Source organism: Ursus arctos, unplaced genomic scaffold (genome assembly GCF_023065955.2).
Source record: "Ursus arctos isolate Adak ecotype North America unplaced genomic scaffold, UrsArc2.0 scaffold_3, whole genome shotgun sequence".
NCBI lineage: Eukaryota > Metazoa > Chordata > Mammalia > Carnivora > Ursidae > Ursus > Ursus arctos.
The window spans coordinates 55,708,547-55,727,848 of NW_026622985.1; the positions used below are offsets into that span (position 1 = coordinate 55,708,547).

Genomic DNA, 19,302 nt, shown 5'->3' on the forward strand with positions numbered 1-19,302 from the left:
TGGACATATGGATTATTTCTAGTGGTTTGCTATGAATAATGCTATGAACATCTCCTGTCTTTTTGTGGACATAGGTTTTCATTTCTCTCAAGTAGATGCCTAGGAATGGAATTGCTTTCTTATATGATGGATATATTTTTAAGAAACAGCCGAATTTTTTTTTAAAGTGGCTGTACCATTTTGCATTCCCACTAGCAGTGTATGAACATTCCAGTTGCTCTGTAGCCTCATTAGTACTTGGTATTATTTATTGGGTTTTAATTTTAGTCATGCTGGTGGATGTGCAGTGTTACTGTGGTTTTTTTAATTTCCCTGATGACTAGTGGTGCTGGGCATCTTTTCCTGTGCTTACAGGCCATTCATATACGCACACACACATACATTTTTTTTTAAGTATATATACTTAAAGCTGTGTCTAACATGGGGCTTAAACTCATGGCCCTGAGATTGAGAATCACATGCTGTACCGACTGAGCCAGCTGGGTGCCCCCATTCATGTATATTCTTTTGTGAAGTGTTGAGATCTTTGTTTTTTAGTTGAATTGTCTTTATTGGTTGTATTTGGTTTTAAGAGTTCTTTATATATTCTAAATATAATTCCTTTTTCATGTGTCCTGGAAATATTTTCTCCCAATACGTAACTTGCCTTTCCATTTTTATTTATTTTTAAATTTTATTTAAATTCAGTTAATTTACTTAGTGTATTATTAGTTTCAGAGGTAGAGTTCAGTGATCGATCTGTCAGTTGCATATAACACCCAGTGCTTAAATTATATCACGTGCCCTCCTTAATGCCCATTGCCCCGTTACCCCGTTACCCCATTCCCCCCCACCTCCCCTCCAGCAGCCCTCAGTTTGTTTCCTATATTTACGAATCTCTTATGGTTTGTCTCCCTGATTTTGTCTTATTTTATTTTTCCCTCCCTTTCCCTATGACCCTTTTGTTTCTTAAATTCCACATATGAGGGAAAACATGATAATTTCTTTCTCTGATTGATTTCACTTAGCATAAAACCCTCTAGTTTCGTCCATGTCATTGCAAATGGTAAGATTTCATTTTTTTTTTTGATGGCTGAGTAATATTGTATATATGTACCACATCTTCTTTATCCATTCATCCTTGGATGGACATCTGGGTTCTTTGTGTAGTTCGGCTGTTGTAGACCTTGCTGCTAGGAACATTGGGCTGCACATGACTCTTCGGATCACTGCATTTGTATCTTTGGGGTAAAAATACCTAGTAGTGCAATTGCTGGGTCATAGGGTAGCTGTATTTTTAACTTTTTGAGGAATCTCCATACTGTTTTCCAGTGCCTTTTTTGTGTTTAAAAATATCTTTGAAGAACAAAATCTTCTAATTTTGAAAATAGTCTAATTTAGCAATATTTTTCTTAATGGTTCATGCTATTTGTGTCCTATCTTAAAAATTTTTTTTTGCTCAATCCAAGGTTACAAAGATTTTCCCCTATTTTTCTTTCAGTAGATTTACAGCTTTTAGCTCTCATGTTTAGATTTATGATCCACTTGACATTAATTTTGGGGGGGGGGTGCCTGGGTGGCTCAGTCGGTAAGCCTCCAACTTTTAATCTCAGCTCAGGTCTTGATCTCAGCGTTGTGAGCTCCATGTCCAGCATGGAGCCTACTTAAAAAAATAATAATTAAATTTTTTTGTATGGTATGATATATAGTCAACATTTATTTGTAGATACCCAGTTTTTTAAGCTAACATTCAAAAGACTACCCTTTTCCTTCATTGAATTATTTCTGCATCTCTGTCGAAAATTAACTGACTATGAGAATGGGTATATTTTTGGACCGTTTTCTGTTTTATTGATTTATATCAGGGATCTGCAGACTGACATCTACAAGCCAAATATAGCTCATGGCCTATTTTGTAAATAAAGTCATTAGTTTATGACCATGCCCATTCATTTAGGCATTACGGCTGCAACAACAGAGGCAGATTTGAATAGTTTTGACAGACTGTGTCCTACAAAGCTGAAAATATTGACTGTCAGGCCCTTTATGGAAAAATTTTGCCAGCCCCTAATCTGTGTGTTTATCCATATATCAACATCTGTTGTCTTCATTTTATAGCTTTGTTCTAAGTCTTGGAATCAGGTGTAAGTCTTCCAACTTTGTTCTTTTTAAAAATGGGCCATTTCAGGACCTTTGTGTCTCAGGGTTTATTTTAGAATCAGCGTGTCAATTTATACAAAAGCCTGCGGGGATTTTGATTGGGATTGTATTGAATGTGTAGATTAGTTTGGGAGGAATTTATAAAAATGCCAAGTTTTCCAGTCCACGAATGTGGTGTATTTTTCTGTTTATTGAGGTTCTCTTCACTTTCTCTCAGCATGTTTGTTGTTTTTAGTCTACAGGCCTTGAACATTTATTAAACTTATTCCTAAGTATTTTAATATCTCTTGATTCTACTATTAATGGTATCTTTAAAAACTTCATTTTTATTGTGTTGCTTACATATCGAAATACAGTTGCTTTTATATATTGATCTTGATTGCAACCTTGCTAAATCTACTCATTCTCCTAGTTCTTTAGATTCCTTAGAATTTTCTACATATATGATCATATCCTCTGAATAAAGATGATTTTACTTCTTTCCAGTCTGCCTTAATCTTGCCTTAATCCACTATTTGGAATCTCCAGTGCAGTGTTGAGTAGAAGTGGTGAGAGCAGACATCCTTGCCTTACTATTGACCTTAGGTAGAATCATTTAGTTTTTCACCATTAATATTCACTGTAGGGTTTTGAAGTGTCTTTTTTTTCATATTAAGGATGTTCCTTTTTATTTCTAGTTAGCTGAGATTTAAAAATATATATATATGAATGCCTGTTGAATTTTGTAAGATGTTTCTTCTGCATCTATTTAAATGATCATACGATTTTTTTCCTCATTAGTCTGTGAACATAGTGAATTATATTGATTTTTGGATGTTAAGCTAAATTTGCTTTCTTGTGATAAAAACCCACTTGGTTGGGGTGCCTGGGTGGCTCAGTCAGTTAAGCATCTGCCTTCGGCTCAGGTCATGATCCCAGCGTCCTGGAATTGAGCTCCGTGTGGGCTCCTTGCTCAATGGGAGCCTCCCTCTGCCTCTGCCTGCTGCTCCCCCTGCTTGTGCTCGCTCTTTCTGTCCAAAAAAAAAAAAAAGGATAAAATCTTTAAAAACAAAAACAATAAAAAAGAACAACCCACATGGTTATGTTATATTCTTTTAAAATATCGTTGGATTTGATTTTTAAGGATTTTTGCATCAGTATTCATGAGGGATGAGGTCTGCAGTTTTCCTGTGATGTCATTGTTTGACTTTGGTATTAGGATAGTATTGGCCTTATAAATAAAGTTCAGAAGTGTTTTTTTTTTTTTTTTCAGGATTTTATTTATTTGTCAGAGAGCTCACGCACAAGCAGGGGAAGTGGCAGATAGAGGGAGAAACAGGCTTCCTGCTGAGCAAGGAACCTGATGTGGGGCTTGATCCCAAGCCCCTGGGATCATGACCTGAGCTGAAGGCAGACACTTAACCAACTGAGCCACTCAGGCGTCCCCAGAAGTGTTTTTTCTCTAGTTTTTGAAAGAGTTTATATGGGATTAGTATTTTTAAATACTAGTAAGTTTCTTAAATGTTTGATAGAGTTTACTAGAGAAGCAGTCTGCTTTGCTTTTTGTCCTTTGGCTTTTACTAATAACTAAGTGGTAAGAGATACACAGTTTGCTCTTAGCTCAATAAAAAGGGCAGCTTCTTGGCACAAAAAAATTTGAAAATACATTGTGCTTTATTCTGCCTTCTCATGTTATATGTGGAAGGGACATTTATGAGAAGTTAAGAGCCAGATTTTTCAGGGGGCGCCTGGGTAGCGCAGTCGTTAAGCGTCTGCCTTCGGCTCAGGGCGTGATCCGGGTGTTCCGGGATCGAGTCCCACATCGGGCTCCTCTGCTGGGAGCCTGCTTCTTCCTCTGCCACTCCCCCTGCTTGTGTTCCCTCTCTCGCTGGCTGTCTCTCTGTCACATAAATAAATAAAATCTTAAAAAAAAAAAAAAAAAGAGCCAGATTTTTCAGTTGTATTCTTTAACCATAATAGGGAAGTAATTTTATTATATTTTAGCTAAATGTTTAATTGCTGCCCTAATTATAAAATATTTGAATGCTTTCCACCGTTGTTTTTGTTAATTTTAGGAACTTAAAAGGAATCTAGAAGATCAAGCAGAAAGGAAAATGGAAGGTCAGAATTCCCAGAGTCCTCAAAAGATCTCACAGTGTCTCAACACATGCTCAGAGCAAAGCAGTCATTTTGCCACAGTGCCACATACACAGCCAGTTCTGCAGTATGGTAATCCTTACGCAACACAGGAAGCCAGAGGTTATTAAAATAATTTTGGTTTGGGATTAACTGAATATGGAGCTTTTTGGTTTGTATCTTAATGGGATTAGAGAACTACTGGTCCAATTAACTCTAATGGAAACATTATCTTGTAACCAGTAGTTTTAATTTTAACAGTAACTGGGTTCGTCTAGGAGTGCTGCAGCACAAATGAGTAGTCTGTTTGCTTATTACATATATTTTTATTTTTGAAAATTACTTTGATTAGAAAGACATCATTTTTGTGATGCGTAAAAATGGTTCTTTATGTCCTGTTCATCATAGCTGTACGCAGAGACTCTGTAGTACCAGGTTTCACTTCCAAAATTTTATTTCAGATGGAGCAGATGGTGCTTTTTATCCAGATGAAATCCAGAGGCCACCTGTGAGAGTACCTTCCTGGGGACTGGAAGATCATGTTGTCTGTAGCCAGCCTGCTCGAAACCTTAGTCGGCCTGATGGTTTAGAAGACCCTGAGGATAGTAAAGTAAATTGAATTTCTGTTTTCTGAGCCTGTTCCTTTTATTTTTTGTTCTGTGTAGAGAGTTAACGTTTCTGGAAAAGAGAGTGTGTGTGCTTGTGTATACATGTGATTGTTTAATTTTTGGAAAAACCTGCTTGTATTTAAATTTGAAAAATGAACCATTAACATGCTTCAGACTTAATCTTTTACTTCAGTATAAATCCTAAAGTGTGAGTTCAGAGGATGAGCTCAATGGCATAGCTATCAGTTTAATCTTAAAAAAATTTTTTTGAGGTGTAATTGATAAATACCTTTAGTTCAGGTTTACAGCATAATGATTCAGTATTTGATCATGAACGAAGTCTGGTTAACATTTGTTATCACACATAGTTAACAAAATGTTTTTTCCTTTTTGATGAGCACTTTTAAGACTTACTCTCAGCAACTTTCAAATATATGATAAATTATTAGCTGTAGTCACAGTTTAATTTTAATTATCACTAAGTAATTTACTATATTTTGATTGCAGATGTACTGGGTTGGAAGAAGCAGTGTTAATGGCAATATTCTTCAGTATGCATCTTTTAATTTTAGCATTTATACCCCACTTTAAATTTTAAAGTGGACTACTTTATCTTTAGAAAAGAGAAATGCATTATCATAGTTTATTTTTTCTGAGAAAGTCCTTTAGACATCATTAGTATTTAATAATCTTTCAGCAACCCAATACTGATAATTTGAGTTAGTTTGTGTAGCTTGTCATTTTTATTTCATTTGAGAGATTTCTTCACCATTTAATAAATAAGTTCTTTTCCTCGTAGCAGCTCTTTTTAGATTTCCTGTGCATTAAGATAAATTTAAAAGAAATGCTTTATCGTGCTCTTTGCAAGTACAGCAGTATCATGACCTGTTTCTCATTTAATCTAGTTTGCTGCATTTAATTGCTATTAACCTTTGCAGAAACTGATCAGTGTTCAGACAGGCATGATTTTAGCCCTAGTGCTCAACACCCATAATGGAGAAAAATGTATTTCTCCCTCCTGCCTTTTGGCCTCCTATGTCCATTACTGGGAATAATTAGGAAAACTGTCAGAACTTTTGTAGCCTATTTAAGGTCTAGAGTATAATCTTACTGCTTTTTCACACCTTTACTTCACATTTTGCATATTTAATCTGATCATTCTTGGCACAGATGTTACGTGTGACAAGCCCTTCTCTTCCGTAGGCATCTGCTTCAGTTTAATTAGCAGAATGTTCTTTCTGATCTGTGTGCTTTGCCCTCCTGCAAACCCATGAGAAGCAGTGTTAGAGTCTTGTGCTCATTTGCTGACATGCTTAGATTTGGTAATGAGATGGAAGGACTCTTAATAGGCACACCTTGGATAATTATATTTTGCAATCGGAAGATTTTTTCACTTTAGACTTATGTACATTTAGACTTTAAAAAAATATTGTCATTACAATAACAAAATCACTTGGAAGTGAAAGTAGTTTAATGGGTAATTTTTGGAATATATATAGCAGATTTGTGTTGACCTGTTCCTTTTCTCTGGTTCCCTGCCCTGGGAGTAATTAACAGCCACAGGACCTCGGTGTCAGGTTGAGGCTGCCTGTTCTCTAGCCTTCTCCAGGCTTATACTTGCCAGATCTCCTTTCTGCACCGGAAGTTGGTCAGCTATCAGATCAGATGCCTTTTGTGCTCCTTTTCCCCTACTAATTGCACTGGCAGTAAGTATAGCACCATAATTATGATGGTGATGGCACCAAACATTTCTCTAGCTCAGTTTGCCACCTAGTACTTGGCTATTTAAATATGTTAACTCATTTGTTCTTCATAGCAGTCCTGTGAGGTAGGAACTATTACGATGTTTTGTTTTCTAATGGAGGAAACAGAAAGATAACTGGCTTGCTTCATCACACAGCTGGTAAGGGTATAGTCAGCTGAGGATTTGAACCTCATCAGTTTGGCTATAGGAGCTATGGTCCTAACCACCTATCAGTCTATCAGATAGACTAAGCCAGAGGTTCCCAGACTTTCAGTTCATGGTACCTTTGGTGTCTAAGTAAAAAAAATTTTTTATGATACCCTATAGGCCAAAACAAATACTTAACAATTTCCTAACAATTGTAGTGACCATTTGGAAAAAAAATAGTGTATCCTGAATTGAAAAATTCTTATTTTTCGTTCTTAAATAAGCACAGTTACTAATGGGATGTATGTGGCTGTTGACCACTGTACACCTTCTCAAACCTTGGAGTTGGATTGGACAAACCACCTTCACTTCCTGATTTTCACAAAGCACATGCTTTATATTTCAGCAGCTGCCAAAAACTCAGCTTCTCGTCAAAGATAAGGTGTCACTGAAAGGAATATTGAAACTGAGCTATCTAATGTTGAAACTGTGAGCTATCTCGAACTAGTTGTTCACGTGATATCTGACACATGTGGAGTGTTTCTGCATATTTCATTAACTTAGAAAATTACAACTATCCCATAGTACCCTGTGAATTTGATATGATGCCCTAGCAATGGGAACATGGGTCTAAATCCTTGCTACACAGAAATATAGTATGAGTACGAACAGGTTTTTCTTTTCTTTTCTCTTTTCTTCTCTTTCTTTTCTTTCTTTTCTTTTTTGAGAGGGAGAGAGGAGAGGGAGAGAGAATCTTAAGCAGGTTCCGTGTCTAGTGCAGAGCCTGACACAGGGCTTAATCTCATGACCCTGTGATCATGACCTGAGCCAAAATCAAGAGTCGGATACTCAACCACCTGAGCCATCCAGGCACTTCCCAAGTTTAATTTTGATGAAGTCGACTTTATTCCGGTTTTACGTGTACTTTTGTTTTCAGATCTCAGAAACCATTGTCTAATTCATAGGAATATTTGTCCCTGGGTTTTCTGTAGTCTTTGCTCTTATATTTAGGTTTTTGGTCCATTTTGAGTTAATTTCTGAATATGGAGAAAAATAACATTTGAAACGTAATGGAGATCTTGCTTCTCTTTAGGTTTATTATTTTAATTCCAGTATAGTTAACGTACAGTGTTATATTAGTTTCAGATACACTAATACAGTGATTCAGCGATGCTAAACGTTACTCAGTACTCATCATGATACGTGTACTCTTAAATCCCCATCACCTTCTTCACCCATCCCCCCCTTTCTGGTAACCATCAGTTCTCTGTAGTTACGAGTATTTCTTGGTTTATATCTCTCTCCCTTTTTCCTTTGCTTTTTGTTTTGTTTCTTAAATTCCACATGTGAGTGAAATCATGGTATTTGTCTTTTCTCTGACATATTTTGCTTAGCAGTATATTCTCTGGCTCCATCTATGTTGTTGGAAATGGCAAGATTTCATTCTTTTTTATGGCTGAGTAATACTCCATTTTATATATGTATACCACATCTTCTTTATCCAGTTATCTGTTGATGGATACTTGGCTGCTTCCATGATTTGGCTATTGTAAGATGCTGCATTAAACATAGGGGTACATGTATCTCTTTGAATTAGTGTTTTTGTATTTTTTGGGTAAATACCCAGTGTATGATTATTGGGTTGTAGGGTAGTTTTGTTTTTAACTTTTTGAGGAACCTCCATACTCTTTCCTGCAATGGCTGCTTCAGTTTGCATGCCTACCAACAGTGCATGCTGATTCCTTTTTCTCCATATCCTCACCGACACTTGTTGTTTCTTGTGTTTTTGATTTTAGCCATTTTGATGGGTGTGAGGTGATAACTCATTGTTTCTGATTTGCATTGCCCTAATGATGGGTGATGTTGAGCATCTTTTCATGTGTCTGTTGGCCGTCTGTGTGTCGTCTTTGGAAAAATGTTTGTTCATGTCTTCTGCCCATTTTTTAATCGGATTATTTGTTTTTTGAGCGTTGAGTTGTAGCAGTTCTTTATATATTTTGGATACAGATCCTTTATCAGATAAGTTATTTGCAAATATCTTCTCCCATTCAGTAGGTTGCCTCTTAGTTTTGTTATTTCCTCTGCTGTGCAGAAGCTTTTTATTTTGATGAGTCCTGATAGCTTAATTTTGTTTTTGTTTCCGTTGTATCAGGAGACCTGTCTAGAAAAATGTTGGTGTGGTCAATGTCAGTGAAATTACTGTGCTCTCTTCTAGGACTTTCTGGTTTCAGGTCTCACATTTAGGCCTTTAATCCATTTTAAGTTTGTGTGTGTTGTAAGGAAGGGTCCATTTTCATTCTTTTGGATGTTGCTGTCCTATTTTCCCAACACATTTTGTTGAGGAGACCATCTTTTTCCCATTGCATGTTCTTTCCTGCTTTGTCTAAAGTTAACTGATGATATAATTCTGCGTTTATTTTTGAGTTTTCTGTTCCATTGATCTGTCTGTTTCTGTGCCAGTACCACACTGTTTTGATTAAGGTCTGGAATTGTGATACCTCTAGTTTTGTCTTTCTTTTACAAGATTGCTTTAGCTGTTGGGGGTCTTTGTCGTTTCATACAGATTTTAGGATTGTTATTCTAGTTCTCTGAAAAATACTGTTGGTATTTTGATAAGGATTGCATTACATCTGTGGATTACTTTGGGAAGTATGGACATTTTAACAATATTTATTCTTCCAATCCATAAGAATGGAATGTCTTTCCATTTCTTTGTATCATCTTTCTTTCATGAGTATTTTATAGTTTTCAGAGTACAAGTCTTTCATCTCTTTGTGGTTTATTCCTAGGTATCTATTGTTTTTGGTGCAAGTGTAAATGGGATTGTTTTCTTAATTTCTCTTGTTGCTTCCTTGTATAGAAATGCAACAAATTTCTGTACATTGATTTTTGTATCCTATAACTTTGCCGTATTCATGTATCAGTTTTAGTAGTTTTTGAGCAGAGTTTTTCGGATTTTCTCTACATGTCGTCTGCAAATAACGAAAGTTTTACTACTTCCTTACCAGTTTGGATGTCGTTTATTTTGTTGGTCTCATTGCTATGGCTAGGATTCTGGTTAGTATCTGAATAAAAGTGAGAGTGGGCATCCCTGTCTTGTTCATGACCTTAGGGGAAGAGAGCTCAGCTTTTCCCCTGTTGAGTATGATGTTCACTGTGGGTTTTCCATATGTGGGCTTTATTATGTTGAGGTATGTTCCCTCTAAACCTACTTTGTTGAGGGTTTTTATCATGAATGGATGTACGTTGTCAAATGCTTTTTCTGCATCTGTTGATAATGATCATATGGATTTTGTCTTTTCTGTCATAGGTTTGATGTATCATGTTGATTGGTTTGCAAATATTGAACCACCCTTCCATACTGGAAGAATATTCCAGTTGATCGTGGTGAATGATTTCCTTAATGTAATGTTGGATTTAGTTTGCTAGTGTTTTGCATCTGTGTTCATCAGAGATGTTGGCCTGCAGTTCTCTTTTCTGTGGTGTCTTTATCTGGTTTTGTTATCAGGGTAATGCTGGCCTCATACAATGAATTTGGAAGTTTCCTTCCTCTTCTATTTTTTGTAATAGTTTGAGAAGAATAGGTATTAAGTCCTCTTTAAATGTTTGATAGAATTTACTTGTGAAGCCATCTGGTCCTGGACTTTTGTTTATTGGTAGTTTTTTTTTTTTATTATTATTGATTCAATGCGGTTGCTGGTGATCAGTCTGTTCAAATTTTCTATTTTTTCCGGTTTTAGTTTGGTAGGTTATAGGTTTTTTAGGAATTCATCCATTTCTCCCAGGTTGTCCAGTTTGTTGTAAGAGAATATTATGAAAAATTATATGCCAATTGTTTGTATTTCTGTGGTGTTTGTTTCTGCTCTAATCTTTATTATTTCCTTCCTTTTAGTTTTTGGTTTTTGTTATTTTCTAGATGATTTAGATACAAGGTGAGGCTGTTTGAGATTTTCCTTGCTTCTTGAGGCAGGCCTGTATTGCTACAAATTTCCCTGTTGGAACTGGTTTTTCTGCAGCCCAAAGATTTTGGTCTGTTGTCATTTTCATTTGATTCCTTGTAACTTTAAGTCTCTTCTTTGATTTCTTGGTTGGCCCATTCATTGTTTAGTATTTGTGCTCTTTCCGTATTTCCATATTTCTTCTTGTGGTTAATTTTTAGTTTCATAGTGTCGTAGTCAGAAAAGATTCCTGATACGATTTTGATCTTTTTCAGTTTGTTGAGACTTGCGTTATAGCCTCATGTGGTCTACTCTGGAGAATGTTCACATATACTTGAAAAGAATATGTATTCTGCTATTTTAGGATTTCAGAATGCTCTGAATATATCTGTTAAATCCATCTGGTCCAGTGTGTCATTCAAACCCATGTTTCCTTGTTCATTTCTGTTTGGATGATCTGCCCACTGATGTAAGTGGGGTGTTAAAGTCCCCTACTGTTGGTGCATTACTGTCAATTAGTTCCTTTATATTTATTATTAACTGTTTTATGTATTTGGGTGCATATGTATTTACAGGTGTTATATCTTGTTGATTGTCCCCTTTATTATTATAGTGTCCTTTGTCTCTTGGTAGTCTTTTTTTTTTTTTTTTTTAAGATTTTATTTGAGAGAGCACAAGTGGGGGCGGGGCACAGAGGAAGAGGGAGAAGCAGACTCCCTGCTGAGCAGGGAGCCTGACACAGGCCTCTATCCAGGACCCTGAGATCATGACCTGAGCCGAAGGCAGATGCTTAACTGTATAGTCTTTGTTTAAAGTCTGTTTTGTCTAATATAAATATTGCCATCCCACCTTTTTTACATCCATTTGCATGATAAATGTTTCTCCATCTCCTCACTTTCAATCTGCAGATGTTTTTAGGTCAAAAGTGAGTCTCTTGGGGTGCCTGGGTGGCGCAATCATTAAGCATCTGCCTTCGGTTCAGGGTGTGATCGTGGCGTTATGGGATCGAGCCCCACATCAGGCTCCTCCGCTATGAGCCTGCTTCTTCCTCTCCCACTCCCCCTGCTTGTGTTCCCTCTCTCGCTGGCTATCTATCTCTGTCAAATAAACAAATAAAATCTAAAAAAAAAAAAAAAAAAGTGAGTCTTGTAGACAACATATAGATGGGTCTTATTTTTTTTATCTGCTCTGTCACCCCATGTCTTTTGATTGGAACATTTAGGCCATTTACATTCAAATTAATTAATGATATATATGTGCTGCCATTTTGTTACTTGTTTTGTGGTGGTTTTTGTAGTTTTTCTCTGATCCTTTCTTCTCTTGCTCTCTTTCACGGTTTGCTGACTTTAGTGATATATGTGGATTCCTTTCTCTATATTCTTTGCATATTTATTACTGGTTTTTGCTTTATAGTTACCATTGGGTTTGTATGTAACACCTTCTGCATATTGCAGTCTATATGAAATTGATGGTTAAGTTTGAACCCATTGGTTACTCCTTTCCCCAACCCACATTCTAGGTATATGGTGTCATGTTTTGCATTCTTTTATTTTGTGAATGCCTTGACTGATTATTATAGATAAGCTGCTTCTTACTGCCTTTGTTTCCTACTTTTCATATGCTCACATACGGTCTTTTCCACTCAGAGTCCCCTTTAATATTTCTTGAAGGGCTGGTTTAATGGTCATGAACTACTTTAGTTTTTGTTGGTCTGGAAATGATTTCCTATTCTGAAAGCCTTGCTGGATAGAATTCTTGTCTGCAGATATTTCTCTTTTAGCACTTGGAATATTCATGCCACTCCCATCTAGCCATAAAGTTTCTGCTGAAAAATCCACTAACAGCCTTCTGGGGTTTCCCTTGTATGTAACTATCTTCTTTTGCTGCTTTAAACATTTTTTTTTTCTTTATCACTACCTTTTGCCATTTTAATTAGTATGTGTCTTGGTGTGGATCCCTTTGGCTGATTTTGTTGGGGGATCTGCCTTCTGGATCTGGTATCTGTTCCTTGCCCAGATCAGGGAAGTTTTCAGCTATTATTTCTTCAGATAAATTTTTTGCCCCCTTTTCTCTTTTCGTTTTCTGGGATCCCTGTAATGTGAATGTTGTTATGCTTGATGGAGTCAGGTGTCCCTGAGTCTCTTCTCATTGTGCATAATTTTTTTTTCACTTGCTCAGCTTGATTACTTTCCATTACTCAGTCTTCTGAGTACCTCTGCTTCCCTCACCGTGGTATTTACTCTCTCATGTGTATTTTTAATTTCAGTGATTGTGTTCTTCATCTCTGGTTGATTTTTTTTTAAATCTCTGTGTTAAGGGTCTCACTGATGTTTTCTCCTCTTTTCTGAGGTCCAGTGAGGATCCTGATGATCATGCTTTGTCAGGCATGTTACTTCTTTCTGCTTCACATAGGTCCCGTGTTGTGATTTTTGTCCTGTTCTTTCATTTGGGACATACTACTCTTTCTCCTCATTTTGCCTAACTCTGTTTCTGCATGTTAGAAAGGGTAGTTACGTCTCTTGTTCTGAAAGTAGTGGGCTCTTTTAACAAGCAGCCACTGCTAAGATAGGGCTGGCTGTGGCTGCTCCCCAAAGCACGGGCAGGCAGGGGTGCAAGGTGTGTGTGCTGGTCCTCTTCCACAGGGGAGGTGTAGCTGCTACGGAGACTGGGCCGGCTGGGACTACTTTGCAAAGCATGTATGGGTGGGAGTGGTACAGTTTTAACAATACGTGTGTGTCTTCCACTGGAGGTTGGGTGAGACAGTTTTGGCAAGGTTTGAACAGGTTGTCTTAGGGAGGGGACCCACAGCACTGGAACTAAGGCAGGTCCGGCTGGAGGGGTGGGGCATGGTGGTAGCAAGTTAGTGGGTGCTGATGCCCTGCTGGTTCCCACAGGTGGCCATGTGATTATGCTGGGGTGTGGTAGGGGAGAGAAATGGCACCTGCCAGGTGATTTGTTCCTAGAGAAGTTCTTTAGTGAACTCTGAGATTAGTAACGAACTCCCCCTCCTGTATGCCCCAAGCATACTTTTCAAGCTGCTGGTTCAAGTTGTATCTCTGTGGGCTGTTTGCTGTGCTGTCTCACTAAGTAAGGACAGGGGCTCAGCTTCCTGTGGCCCTCTGGGCGTTCTCAGATTGAGCCTGCTGATTTTTGAAAGTTCCAGAGGATTTAAGTCCCTGCTGGTTTTAAGAACTTAAGAAATTTGGCCCATCTCATATTCAAAGCCAAATGCTATGGGGATTCATCTTCTCCTTGTAGGCTTCTGGTGTTGATAGTTGTTCTTACAGTCTCTGCCCCTGTGGCCCCTCTGGTAGCCAGACCTGCAGGGTTTCGCTCCCCACTGCGCTTCTGCTCGTCCTGCCTCCTTGTACGCAGCCTTTCTCTACATTTTGTTTTGGCGTTTGTTTTGCCAGTCTTCAAGTTGTTTTTTAGGTTATTTGCACTGACATGTTATCTAGCCTGGGGCAAGATAAATATAGGGTCCTCCTACTGTATCATCTTCCTTAGAAGTCTGCTTTCTCACTTTTAAATATATAGTTAGAGTTTAGTGACACTTCTTCACTGACATGCTCCATTACTAGAAATGGCTGTTTGGCAGAACTTAAACAATAACATCTCATGAAAAGAAGAATGTTGACTAATATTCTATAATACTACAAAGTTTTCAGGGATAAAAAATACTCAGTAGTTTTATATAAAAGTTAAACAGTCATTATTACTCTTTTCTCTTATGCATTCACTTTGGCCTTAGCATATGTTTTGTAAGCTGTTGAACTAAAGTAATTTTATCAACTTGGTAGAAGTTTTACTAAGTGGTGGACCTTTCTTCCTTGACATTATTAACTCAGTGATATCTAAATATCCCCATTAATAATCCTTAGCAAAGGCAGAATTAAAGCACAGTGTGTTATATGCTGAATATATAGTCCTGTTGTCTAGATCTTAATGATTCACGTGGTGTAACTCAGTCATTAGCTCCTGAGTATATATTGCTAGTTTGATCATGATTGCATTTTTTAATAGTTACAGAATACGTGTAACAAAAAAATTTACCATCTTAACCATTGCTGTAGTGCTAAGTACATTTACATTGTTGTGCAACCAATCTCCAGAACTACTCTTCTCAACTCTTTCCAGCCTCTGGCAACCATCATTCTACTTTGTCTCTATGGATTTGACTACTGTAGGTCCCTCATATAAGTAGAATCATATAGAATTTATTATTTTATGACTGGCTTTTTCACTTAGCATAATATCCTCAAGATTTATCCATTTTGTAATGTGTCAGACTTTCCTTTTTAATATTTACAATATTCCATTTTATATAGCACATTTTGTTTATCCCTGCACCCATTAAGCCATTTGGGTTGTTTCTACTTCTTGGCTATTGTGACTAATGCTGCTGTGTAACCTCACTTCCCAATCTAATTTGTTAAATTTAGTCTAGTATGATTTTGGAAATTAACCAAGCTTGATGAGTAAAAGAGAGTAAATAGGTATACACATACGTCTGAGTTCCTGCTTTAAATTCCTTTGCATGAATATCTAGAAATGCTGTACCGTATGGTAATTATATTTTTACAATCCCGAGTGCATTTTGAATTTAGTATGATTAACCCTATTTGGTATGATTTTAGTAACCTTAATTTAGTATGAAAATCTCATTTTGAAGATTTGATTTGTTTGAGAGAGAGCAAGAGAGCAAGCACGGGGCAGGGGAGGGGCAGAGGCAGGGAAGAGAGAAAGAGAATCTGGAGCGGACTCTCTGCTGAGCGCGGAGTCTGACATGGGACTGAATCCTACGACCCTGAGATCATGACCTGAGCCGAAATCAAGAGTTGGGATGTATAACCAACTGAGCCACCCAGGTGCCCATGAAAACCTTATTTTGAATTTAGTATGATTAACCTTACAAATTTCTTTTATTGTCTAAGAGATTAACCCATCTTAATACTATTTCAGATGTTCAAGTTGGTTATATACAATAAATTATTATAAACAGTAATTTTTTAAAAAAATATTTTTATTCTATTTTTCTTGGTTACTTTTTATTTTTTAGTAATCTCTACACCCCATTGTGGGGCTTGAGCTCATAATCCCTGAGATCGAGTTGTGTGCTCTTTCGATTGAGCCAGCCAGCTCCCCCAAGACTTTTGTAGGCTGGATTTTGAGTTCCATGTAGAGCTTCAGTTTACTGTAGATGGTTTCGTTTGTTTTGTAGTAGAAATAGTATTGTGCTGACGGGTCTCAAAGTAGATGAACGATGTAAAGGTGGTTTAGATCTTTGTGGAGATTAAAATGCTATTAAAAATGTTTTCTTAAGGATTTAATTGGGATTGTTCATAAATATATATCGGTTTGGTCTTTCCAATAAAATTTGCTTATAAAATTATTTTGGCAGTTTAGCTAACAGACTAGGTTCTGGTTAAAAGCTATTCAAAAAATTTTTTACATTGACTATTTTCAGTACCAAAATATAATTATTTTAGCAGTTTTGGGCAGAAATCTTTCTCAGAATACATGATTCTCTGCCTTCCTAAAGAATACCTAATATAACCTTGATTATTCTAGTTCATTAATTTATTAAATTTATTAATTTAAAAATCAACACTAAAACAGTGTCTTCATGGTTTTTTTAGTAAAGCTGTGTGATCCAGTGCTGAAATATTATTGGATGTTTGAGTTCTTGTCTGCTTTTCTTTTTATTAGTAGCCATTTTTTGTTGCTGACAGTGGGCCTGCCTGTGTAACCTCACTTCCCAATCTGTTAAATTTAGTCTAGTATGATTTTGGAAATTAACCAAGCTTGATGAGTAAAAGAGAGTAAATGTATTCGTGAGTGAAAATTTGGTCATTTTGCATATCAGGAGTCACGAGACTTTATATGAATTGGCTGCTAAGAGAACTTAGGACACACCTTCTGGTTTTGAACTGAGTAGGTGATTTCTTATTTCATGAGCACTTATGTCTTATTGTAGCATCTAGAATTCTGTTGAGTCCCTCTGCCCTTTTATTAGGAGATACGAAATCATGGGGTTATCATTACCAAATTACATATGGCTTAGAAAGTGTAAAGGTAAAAAAAAAAAAAAAAATGAATTGCTTCCCCTCTTCCCCCTGATGGATAACATGTCAGGTTGGTTTCAGTCCAGCACTTGAGCAGCAAACTCGATTGTTAGCTGATTCATAGAAGCAGTAAATCGGGGCAAAATTTTAGAAAGGGTAATCTTAATTCCTTTAATAGTATGCTTGAATTAAGGAATGTACATTCAGTTTCGCTTTTCTCAAAAGTTGCAAAATTACTTTTTGCCTAGGAAGAGGAGAATGTGCCCTCTGCTCCCGATCCTCCAGGTCAGCACTTACGTGGGCGTGGAGCAGGCTTTTGCTTTGATTCCAGGTAATTTTTCTTTCCTGTGTAGAATTTGGATTATGTAGATGAGTGGTTCTCAAAGTATGGTCCCTGGAAACTTGTTCAAAATGCATATGATCAGGCTGTACCCTAGACCTCCTGAACCTGAAAGTCTTGGTGTGGGTGCCAGCAGTGTGTTTTTTTAGAAGATTTTAAGAAACAGAGCTTGAGAAGGGGGGAGGGGCATAGGGAGAGGGAGAAGCAGACTCCCCACTGAGCAGGGACCTCGACCCTGGGGACTCTGTTCCAGGACCCTGAGATCATGACCTGAGCCAAAGGCAGACGCTTAACCCACTAGCCACCCAGGCATCATAGCAGTATGTGTTTTAACATGCTTCCAGGTGATTCTGATGCGTGTAGTACTTTGAGAACCAGTGCCAATAAATCCTCGTGGTAGTTAAGCTTGAATGAATATACTGTTGGGAAATAAGTGCTATTAATTAAAAATTGAGGTTTTCTTATGTAATATGCTTGAATTTGGGGGATTTTAACAAAAATGTTTTTGTCACTCTAATTGTGAAACTCTGTTTAGAGGCTTTATCAGTGGTTTACACAATTGTCAGTAGCAGGTATTTTAGAAGCAGAAAGGTTTCCGAAGTAACTGAAGACTTTCAAGGTAAGTCATTTAGGGTGAATATTAGCTTAACCAGAGAAATATAACCTTATCATTACAAATTTTACTTACTAGAATTGTGTAATTCTTTCATTTTCCTATTTCTTTAAGCTTTGACGTTCACAAGAAGTGTCCCCTCTGTGAATTAATGTTCCCTCCCAACTATGATCAGAGCAAATTTGAAGAACACGTTGAAAGTCACTGGAAGGTGTGCCCCATGTGCAGCGAGCAGTTCCCTCCTGACTATGACCAGCAGGGCTTTGAAAGGCACGTGCAGACCCATTTTGATCAGAATGTTTTAAATTTTGACTAGTTACTTTTTATTCTGAGCTAGTAATACAGTTTAGCAATTAAAAAAAAAAACCACCTCAGACCACTATGGAGACCACAAGGTAACATTTCCGCGCACCCTCTTCCACTTTTTTTTTTGAACAAGCGCTACTTTTGTGTTACTAGGGTCAGAGTGTCTTCAGCTTATCAGTAAATAAAATTATAACCCCTGTTAATCTCACCGGTTTAAGAAAAGTGTTTCTGTGCTTGTATCTTTATTTATTCCCCAGTTTGCAAAACTATATGAATAAAGGAAATGGATTATTTTAATGTTACCACACTGAAAATACATGTGTGTAGAGTATCATTTAGCATATTTACAAGTTTCTGTTGACCTTGTTGATTGAGCATGGCTACTAAATATTATGTAATAAAAGTAATTTATCATTAAAGTCTGAATACAGAAGCTTCCGTAATTTGGCCCATGCAACGATGGTTTTTTTAACCTTTAGAAATGGAACTGCATGTAGAAAGAAAGAGCGGACATGCTTGCAGTATAGCAAATACCTTTTTATATCTGAAATGCTTTAGGAATAGAAGGCATATTTTGCTAATTTTATGACAAACATTTTAGAATGACCTGAGTGATTATTTTTAAGCCATCTTGAAGTTGTATTTCTATCTCATGGGAACAAGCTAGGTTAGTGTAGCTGTTTAAATGATGTACTAAACAGTGGTGTTGGTGGCATACAATCACAGAGAATGTATCTTTTTCACATTTTCTTGATTAAAAATGTGATGTATAAATGCACGTCAGTGTGTCATGTCTCTGTATAGTATTCTCATTAACATTAAAGAGGACACATTTTTTGGAGATGTGTAATTTTATTGTCAGATTTATTTGTGATGAGAGTTTTTCATTAACATTTTTTTCCCTTGGTCTGGGCCTTTAAATGGATCTCTGAATGGTATTTCTCAAAATATGAATGTTAAGAATTTACTGACTTTGATTTTACTTCTCTTGTAGTTAGCTAACATGGTAACCTCACCTGCAGTGTGGTGGCATTTTGGTGTGCTCTGTGTGAACCACATACTCCTCGTGTTGCTTGCGTTTCTGAAAGCAGAATTTGAATCCTTTAAAAATACTTCTGAGCGTAGGGCAGAACAGGCCCTGGCAGACTGGAAAGCAGTAGTAGTGAAGACGCCACGTCTTCCCCTCCTGGGAGATGCAGGTAAAATATGGGAGCATTTTCACATCGCATCAGTTAATTCTGGAACATGCCAACCTTAAAGTATCCCTCCACTATTAGAGTGGTAATG

General features: G+C 37.1%; 1 protein-coding gene across 4 annotated transcripts in view; it reads left to right on the plus strand.

The window, feature by feature from the left end:
• The window catches only part of TAX1BP1 (Tax1 binding protein 1), a 78,920-nt gene extending 60,055 nt beyond the window's left edge, over positions 1–18,865 (plus strand). For 2 of the 4 annotated variants that reach the window (XM_026508394.4, XM_057304219.1), the window contains exons 15-18: positions 4,194–4,239; positions 4,716–4,864; positions 17,005–17,087; positions 17,824–18,865. In XM_026508394.4, coding sequence (XP_026364179.2) covers positions 4,194–4,239; positions 4,716–4,864; positions 17,005–17,087; positions 17,824–18,025 — 480 coding nt within the window. In that variant the 3' untranslated portion in view covers positions 18,026–18,865. Of the gene's footprint in view, positions 1–4,193; positions 4,378–4,715; positions 4,865–17,004; positions 17,088–17,823 lie in introns of all 4 variants that reach the window. The other 2 variants (XM_026508384.4, XM_057304218.1) reach the window with 1 other exon arrangement.
• Positions 18,866–19,302: the final 437 nt, after the last annotated feature.